Raw genomic sequence first — 9,061 nt, 5'->3', positions numbered from 1 at the left:
TACAATTTCGCGCAATTTTCAAAAAGAACAAATCTATATGTAAAGATGCATACAAGTCATATGGACATATCAAATATACGAATCTATTCCGTACGCAAGCAAATGTAAGCTAAGCAAGCGAGAGCGCGGAACGAACGACAAAGAGCATAATCGGCCCTCGCGTTCGGCAACGTTCGACATCTGGCTCTGTCCTACTTGAGTGAGCATATATATGTATGTATACGTATGTATATGCGCATTTGTATATAAATTCACATACTTGTATTTGCATATGCCTTCTTCCTGTGTGCATGGTAATGAACCATTTCTCTGTTGAGAATAAACGATGATAGCAAAAATAGGAAATGAAAGGGAGTGTTTCAAGTGTAATGTGTCTTGAGAAAGTCAAATCGATGATGATGCCTCTTAGTGTTGTTGACTTATTAACGTCTGATACACAATCGAAATTGAAGATATCTTTCATGAATTTGATAAATGTTTCGTCAGTTTTCACGTTTGTGTAAATGTAACTTGACCTATTCCATTGCAATTCCATTTACCTCCTCCTCTATATCCATACAAAATATCTATCAAACAAATGAAATTAAAATTTTGTTTTGAAAATTGCAACCATTCCATCAATATTTTCTTATGACGTTGTCACTATCGTCAGTAAACCGACTTTACAGACAACCTCTTTTTCCTTAGAAATTGCGCCGAAATAAAAAGTAGGTTTTTCAAGGGGACATCCCGGGTTTAGTAAAGAGCTCAAGATGATCGACAGAGGTCGAAAATTAGACAACTTACATCAGCTCTTATTATTGTTTCATATTTCCCCATGATGCCCATACAAATGCAAATAGCTTTCAGTCGTAGTTGTGGGCTCAAAAAAAAAAAATGGAGGAAATTATTAATCCAATATCAAATAGATCTCAAGTAAAAGACCCTAAATTGATAAACGCCATCGACCCACTGTGCGCGATAGCTACGAATTTTGTGTAAAGAACTTCGATAATTGAAAAGTGTAATGAAATTTCATAAGAAAAATCTGAAATTGAAATAAAACGCGCCTGTTGTAAAATCAGGTAATTCTTATTAATATGGCGATGAAAACAGGTCAGAAAACTATGCAGCCAAACTGAAGTATGTGGGCGCGAAAGCCCAGTGTGTGTTGAAACTGCGATAAACTTCATTTCAGCGAGAGCCTACGCTTAATTCTCATATTTATAATTTTTGCAAAGGGAAGCAGCATCGTACATCAGTAGCATTTGACACTCGTAAACCACACAGCTCCACTATACAAACAGACAAGCAATGGCACGCGTAAAGATGGAAATCAAAATTTTCATCACTCAAAACCATTCTTTTTTCGTATTTGGTAAAAAGTTATCCAAAACTAAAATTGGATGATTAATTTTGCGCCACCTTGCGTTTTATTGTATATACATACAAGTATTATCACAAAGGTGACAGTGATGAAGGAAATGTTAATCATGATGTTGTTGGCTGATTGATGGCAAAGTTGGTGGAAAAAGTTGAATAACTCAAATCTTAGGTGAATTTTTAGTGGCGTTGAGAAAATTTATTAGATTGAGTAGAATGGAAAACTAAAATAGTTCTTAATATATTGGGTATGGGCATAAGTTTCCGTCCTTTTTTGGTCAAAGTTACGAATTATTTAAACAATTAAATAATACATGAAGTTATGTGAAGTATGTGCCATTGGAAGCTATAACTTTACTCCATCTCTCAGGCAGCATATGGACCCCTCTGATGAAAAAATCAAGTTCTTTTGACTTGATCCATTCATTGAGCCAGTTTGCGATGTTCTCGTAAGAAGTGAACCGCTCTAGAAATAAGAGCTGACTGCATTGATCGGAACAGATGGTAATCCGAAGGTGCAATAAGTGGGAAATACGGCGTGTGGGGCAAGATTTTCCAATTCAGTCCCTCTAAATATTTCTGGACCGATTTAGCTACGTGTGACCTAGCGTTGTCATGCAGCAAAATCAGTTTGTCATGTCTACCGTTCCATTCCGACCGCTTTTCTGTGAGAGCTCGATCCAAAGGCATTAGCTGCAGTCGGTAACAATCGCCAGTCATGGTTTCAGAGGGTTTAAGGAGTTCATAATAGATGACACCCTTCTGATCCCACTAGATGCACAACATAACCTTTGAAGCATGAATATTTATTTTCGCTGTCGATGGACCTGGTTCACCTAGCAGGTTCCAACATATTCGACCCTTGGGCTTATCATAATAGATCAAATTTTACGCCAGTGACGATGCGATGCAGAAAACCTTTCATTTTGTGCCGCTCAAGAAACATCTCACACGTCACAAAACGTCTCTCGATATCCCCGCTCCCTCTTCTCTAATTGATGTGGCACCCAGTGATCTGCTTTCTGGAGCATTCCCATCGCGTGCAAACGTTTACTGATCTGTCAACATCCAACTTTAGACATCTCATTAAGGGTTCGACATAATACTTCACACTAAGTTTTAAACGTAAGTTGTAAAGGGTGATCAATTTAGATGTATCCGATTTTAAATTGAAATAAAACAACGAAAATTTGTGAAATTACACGCTTTTACAAATTTTTGATTATTGAAGTATTTTAAATAAGTTTTAATCTAAAACTGCCCCAAAGGTCTTGGAATGATTTCTGTTTCAAATAATTTATTCCATACCGACCTAAAGTCTTTTCTGATAAGCACACAAAATACTCCATCTTTACGTTGATGCATCATTGCCAAGGCTTCAGCTAATTATTCAAGGAGCCCTGGAAGCCGTCGATGTAAATTTACTTAAGTGATGCCATTGAAATTGCTCTTTCCAGCTTCAGCGCCCCATGTCGATTTTTTTGCTGTCCGAAAAAGTTCCTCTTTTGCCAGTTTCGGGCTGTGTGGTGGTTGGGACAACTTTGCTTTACTATTTGGGCAGCAACTCGGAGGCTGACACCGATCTCGTTGCTTCACTAATTTTATCGATCGAAATTCTGTAACGAAAGCCCGGGTTGCTAACTACGAAATCTTGAAATTTGTGGGACAGACTCTATATTAACGCGTGTCCTGTATATGCTGTTAAAAATTTGTCTTAATAACGCATTTATCACAACGGATGAATTAAAAACACGCCCTCGTGAGCTCTTCTTTTTGCTGGTAACATTGCCCAGTTGTGTAGCACTGGCAACACAAAGGGACCTAGGGTTCTAAGTGACATTTTTTACAGATCAGCTAGCACTACCCAATCCACCCTGTTATATTAGAAAAATATCCCCAGCAAGAGATGAGATGAATTCTGCCTTCATGCAGTTTATTTTTGTTAAGAATTACGTAGAAATCCAATTAAATTTATTAAAAAAAAGTCCTTAAGCCAGATTTATTACGAAATATATATATTTTTGCAGCAGATATTTTCACTTAAGGCAGAATTTTTTCAATCAGAATCCAAGTATTCAAAACCCGATAAATTTTCCAACAGGGAAACCATACCAGCAGTCGTCGCTGAAGCACCGATGAGACAGGCCACAACCAAATAGCAGATCAAACACTAGATGCAAAAATTAAATAAAACAGCCAACAAAATCCGCAATATTTACTCCAATTGGAAATGGATATCAAATAACTGTTAGCTTTTCCGTTTGAAAAATGTCTCTTGTAGTGCTTTTATAAAAATATTTCCTATATTTGGTTTGTTTTTTGAAAAAAAAAAATGATCGAAAAACTACAAAAGATCAGCAGGGAACATGATAAAAGAGCAAAGCATACAAAAATCACAGCCGCGTCCGACAGTTCCAAGTCATAGGTGTCAGTTTGTCCCTGTAAAGTCCTACTCTTCAATCCTTCCTCCTATTCCTCATCACTTCTGAGCATCCCGCTTATCGCTTTCCTCATGCGCCGCTGATTAATCTTTCTCCTCCTGCAGTGGCACTGTCACTACTCCTCAAATACTACTCTGCACTCAATCGACAATAATTACTTCGTCTACCAGCAGCACATCGTCCTCGGTTTCAGCGTCCTCATCGCAATACTCATTAATTTCATCTTGTAATGTGTCGTTCACTAGCTGTTCATATTCATCCCTATCCTCACCGTCGGTTGCGTCATCTTCGTCCATTGTGATATAGTCGTCATTTTCTCGATCGTCTTCATGCGCCTCGTCATACTCATTGAAATAGTAAAGGTCATTATATTCATCATCTTCGTCCTCTCCATCAACGTCGTCATCTTCGTCGTCCTCCGTAACCTCCTCATCTTCCTCCAAATCCATATCTTCGCCAAAGGCTTCTTCCTCCTCTTCCAGCTCTTCCGCTTCCTCAAATTCTTCGTGCTCATAGCCCATACCCTGTGCCGCTTCTGTCTCCGAATCCATTCCATGCAATTCTACTTCATCGTCTTCGCCTGCCGCTTCGCTGGCGCTGACGGTCGATGTTGAGTTGGTGGGCGTAGTTGCGCTCATTGTATTGCCGAAAGTCATGTCTGAATTGACACCGAAAGCATCCGATTCAACAGCCATTGCCATATATTCCTCCAAGAGGTAGATTTGCTCGGCAGATGCGCTGGCAGCTGATTCAGAGAGTGCTGTGACAGTGGCTGTTGCCGCAGCTGCCGTGGCTGCTGCTATAGTAGCTGATGTTGCATTCAAGCGCGAACGAGTTGGCGCAAAACGACTGCTGCCGCTAGGCACGCTAGTTGAGGTAGTGGCTGTGGCGATATTTGCTTCTGAATGCTTTCGCTTGACCTGCTCGGAAAGAAAAAAAAATCACAAAGAACGAGCGGGACAAGAGACATTTTTCAATTTCAAGCAAAACAATTTGCCTTTAACAACTTACTGAGCGTCGTTTCTCCTTCAGCGAACCGCGGCATATGGGACAACGATTGGCCCAGGCGTATTTCTGATACGACTTGTAGACATCCAGACATTCATTGCAGAAAGAGTGGCCGCATGTGATGCGTACAGGAGAGCGTTTCTCGTCCAGGCATAAAACGCAGCGATCGCTTTTACTCGCACTAACATCGGCGTTGTCGTCGCCGCCGCCGCCGCTGAGTCCGGTTGCTTTGTTCTTGGCCAATTTTTTCGAATCGCTAGTGGCACTGCCGCTGCGGCTAATCCGGCTATTGCTGTAGTTGGGACTATTCCTATAATTTATGTTATTGTTACGATTGTAGGTATTATTTATTATAATATTGTTATTATCGTCAGCCATATTATTCATGATTCTTGCGGCCTATTGGCCGACGATGCCTATTAGTGTGACTGTTTAGTCAACTCTCAAATCTCGATCGGATCCGGCCTGTCAAATGGTTGACAAATTTTCTATGCCTCGCTTTGTATGTTTCCTTTTATTGTTGACTGTTGACTACTTCAAGTGCTTGAGTTTGGTATAATTACTGTTGTTGTTGTTGTTGTTATTATTGTCTTTTTTCTGTTTGTTTTTGGCGTCGATGTCTAACTAAATTTCGTTTAACTTGAAAAAATATATTTGTATAGGACTACAAATAAATTAACTGAAGAAAATTAGTACAAAACTGTTTTATGATTTTGTTTTTATTTGATTTGAAAGCAAAATTTTCTGAAGAAAATAAAAAACATTGGCATTGAGGTGAAGTATGAAGCTCAGATAGAGAATATGTATTCAAACATTTACATCTTACAAAACAATTTGATCCTCTTCAATGTACTGTAAATTTTTTGATTAGTTTTCTTCCATATTCGGAGCCGTTTTTTGGGGTGAGACTACAGAAGAAGTTAGAAACCAAAAGTTTTTTTCCTAAAAATGCTTTTGTGGCTTAATATATATATGGATCGGTTTTAGTGTAATGCCAGAAGAGCAATTCTAAGCAAAGTATAATAATTTGTTTAAAGATCCTTGGTAGGGATCTTAGGCAGTGGTTCCTGATCTTAAGAAGTGGAAGTAATTTTTAAATTTTTTGGCTGATGATCTTGAGTGCTGATGTTCTGCCTTATAAAAAATGTCTATAATTCCAGTAGTCCTAATTTTTTATATTATTATTTAAAAAACTAATTTGTACAAGTTTTTGGTGTCCTTTTGCCCCTATTTTGTCTAGTTGCTATAGACGAAGTTCTGATAATGCTAAATAAGGGTGGGGCTAAGGCATACGCATACGCCGATGACTTGGTGCTGATGGTATCGGGACCGTTTCTCTCAGTCATGGCTGAGATTTTGGAAAGGTCACTTCCTATAATCTGTCGCTGGGCTGCCACTTACGGCCTCCGAGTAAACTCTGACAAAACGGAGCTGGTGCTATTTACCAGAAAATATAAACCTCCACCCTTTCGACTTACCAAATTAAATAACCACGTTCTCTCTGAATCGGAAGTTAGGTATCTTGGAGTGATACTTGACTCCAAGCACATTTAAAATCGGCCAATATATGTAGCCTTGTGCTCCTGCAAATCTATGTTCGGTAAAAAATGGGGACTCAAGCCACAGGTCGTGCTGTGGATGTGCAACGCAGCGGTTTTGCCAATTTTAACGTATTGATGCCTGGTTTGGTGGGAAGCTCTTCGGAAGGGCAATAATATCACCAAACTGGGGAGGGTGCAAAGTACTGTACGCATTGGCATCACCGGAGCACGTAAAATTTGCCCCAGTGTTGCCCTGAATGTCGTTTGCACTTACTTCCCATCGACTTTTACGTAATTTGATTCGCAGCTCAAAGTGCAATCAGGTTAAAGGAGATTGGTCTTTGGAGGCAATCTCTCAGGGGACATGGTAGCATTTTCAGGCAGTTAAAACCGTATTTCTCCGAACTTCGAAAAAATCTCTCTATCCGCAAACTAAAGTTTGAGGGTCGTGCTAGGGCAATCTTTCCAAATAGGCAGGATTGGATCGAGGGGAAGATCTGCATCGAAGCTTGCACCTCTGTCTTCACTGACCAATTTACACAGCCACTTTATTTTATCTCCTTTAAAATGAGGAATAATGCTAGTGTTTTTCAAGCAGAAGTCTGGCCGATCCTGCAGTCATGCAAAATGCTTAGGGAACGCGGGAGCGAGGGAGATATTAACATATGCTCCGATAGTCAAGCCGCGATTAAGGCTCTGACGACGCCATAGTGTAGGTCAAAATTAGTAAAATCCTGTAAGGGGAGATCAAATCGCTTGGGTGTGCGGGTAACATTTCTCTGATCTGGGTTTCAGTACATAGGAGCATAGATGGAAATGAAATTGTTGATGAGCTTACCAGGAAAGAGACTGAATTGGCCTCAGAGACCTCCTACTCGGTCATCGGCATCCCCCTGACAGTTGTTAAAGGAGAATTGCGCAAATTAATTCTGAAGAAATCGCAGAAAAGATAGAGCTCCATTTCTTCATGTGCTATTTCGAAAACCCCTTGGCCCCAATACGACATGCGAAGGTCTCAGAAAGTCCTTTGGACTCCTCGCCAATCAATTTTCAAACTCATAGCTGTGCTTACCGGTCATTGGACGAACGGCATACACGCGTAAAAGCTGGATTTACCATAACCCCCATACAGAAGCTGTGGGGACCTTTCGGAGAAGGAGACTGTTGAGCACTTTCTCTGTAAATGTCCGGGTTTGGCAGCTAGACCACTAACGTCACTGGGAGCTCCTTTCTTCGACAGCCTGGTACAGTGCACCAACCTAAATCCTATCAATCTTCTCCATTATATCAATAGCTCTGGCTGGTTGTAGATATCTGCGTGTTGGATGTCTCATAATGGTATCAAAACGGCGCTTTAATGCTACTTGAGGAGTACCAGACCGGCACTTCAACCATTTCACCATGACTAGATCACGCCAGATTTACCATGGACATTCTCGGCCCCGAGCTATCAATATATCTAATATTGATTTAATTTTGGCTTGGAACTTCTAAAATTATATAATAAAATTTTTCGTGTCAAATGTTTTACAATCAAATGCTTGTGAAAAAGTGGACAAATTATTTATAATAAATCCAACCGAATGGGGCATACAGCAGATGCACACAAACAGGCATTCCATTTTAAAAGGTTTAGAGTTTTTTTTTAATTTTTTTTTTTGTGAACTATTAAATTTAAATATTAAAAAACATTTTCCAACTATCCATAACCACGCAATAACCTATTGGTTATTTCATTTAATTTATCACATGAATTGCATATTTAGAATCTCCAACTTGCTGATAGATTGGCTACAGAGGGTGCGGCCTTAAAACTCTTAGGATCTGAGTCATTACTGGCGATGGGGCAACAAACCATCAGAGAAGAGCTCGTAGATGAAGGCTGTGAAACTCAAGATGACACATCTTACTCGGGGGCCATGCCATGCAAAGTTCTTACTGCGAGGGTATAATCTTAAAAAATGTAAACATCTGATGAATCTCTAATCTAACGATAAGCTCAAAAAGCTCACAACCGTTCCACTGGACACTGCATACTGCGAACTTATTTGCAGATATTCGGTATTTCATAGCTTCTACTGATTCCGAGATTTGTGGTCAGAGACATCATTACACTGGCTTCTCGCAGCTGATGCTATACCGAGAAGAAGTAGTGAACTTCTCGGTTTGGAGCGGCCGTCTGATCTGTTGCCTACAGGCCAGGAATGTAGAATTTTTTGCAGCTCCTGTTTCACTGCTCGTTTAGTCGGCAAGTGTCTAAAAGTAGTTCGCTATGTTCGCTTCAAAAATCTCTTAAATTTAAGCTTTGCGAGTGCTTATTTGACATAGTCGGCATGTACGGTAAGTGCTTGTAAGCAGCAATAAGCTCAACTCCAAATAAATTATCTTAAATAGTTGCTTGTGTTTTTACTTGTTTTTTGTAAATATACACCTGGCTAATTTAGCTTACTACACTCCCGACATGTATATGCATACTTATAGGTATGTGTGTGCAGCTGCTCGTATTTTCTGCGCGCAAATGTACAAATCTTATTTAAAATTTATATGTTTTTAAATGCAGCGCGAGCACGACGAAGGGAACACCAACATATTAAACATATTAAACTGTCTGCCACCCAGAGCCAAACACTCGCATAGAAAGTGTTCTACAGTCGCTTCTTCTTCAGTGTGATTGTATATTCTGCAGTAGTCGTTATATTGAGCTCGCAG

The 9,061-nt window shown here is 39.8% G+C and overlaps 1 protein-coding gene across 1 annotated transcript; it reads right to left on the bottom strand.

The window, feature by feature from the left end:
• Positions 1 to 3,643: 3,643 nt before the first annotated feature.
• LOC129246211 (nuclear factor 7, brain) lies at positions 3,644 to 5,564 on the bottom strand. The gene is made up of 2 exons (XM_054884819.1): positions 4,815 to 5,564; positions 3,644 to 4,723 (listed from the first exon to the last, which is right to left on the bottom strand). Exons 1-2 carry the CDS (start codon positions 5,196 to 5,198, stop codon positions 3,944 to 3,946), a joined length of 1,164 nt encoding a protein of 387 aa, XP_054740794.1. The 5' UTR covers positions 5,199 to 5,564; the 3' UTR covers positions 3,644 to 3,943.
• Between the last annotated feature and the right edge of the window lie 3,497 nt (positions 5,565 to 9,061).

This window comes from Anastrepha obliqua, chromosome 4, assembly GCF_027943255.1.
Source record: "Anastrepha obliqua isolate idAnaObli1 chromosome 4, idAnaObli1_1.0, whole genome shotgun sequence".
In the NCBI taxonomy this organism is placed as follows: Eukaryota; Metazoa; Arthropoda; class Insecta; order Diptera; family Tephritidae; genus Anastrepha; species Anastrepha obliqua.
The sequence above is the reverse complement of the archived record's forward strand: the minus strand, read 5'-3'. Positions and strand labels throughout refer to the sequence as shown.

Excerpts from the sequence above, each read along its gene's own strand:
- LOC129246211 (XM_054884819.1), bottom strand. The coding sequence starts at position 5,198 with ATGAATAATATGGCTGACGATAATAACAATATTATAATAAATAATACC. Across the intron at positions 4,724-4,814 it reads TGAAGGAGAAACGACGCTCA|GTCAAGCGAAAGCATTCAGA; the intron begins GTAAGTTGTTAA and ends CTTTCCGAGCAG.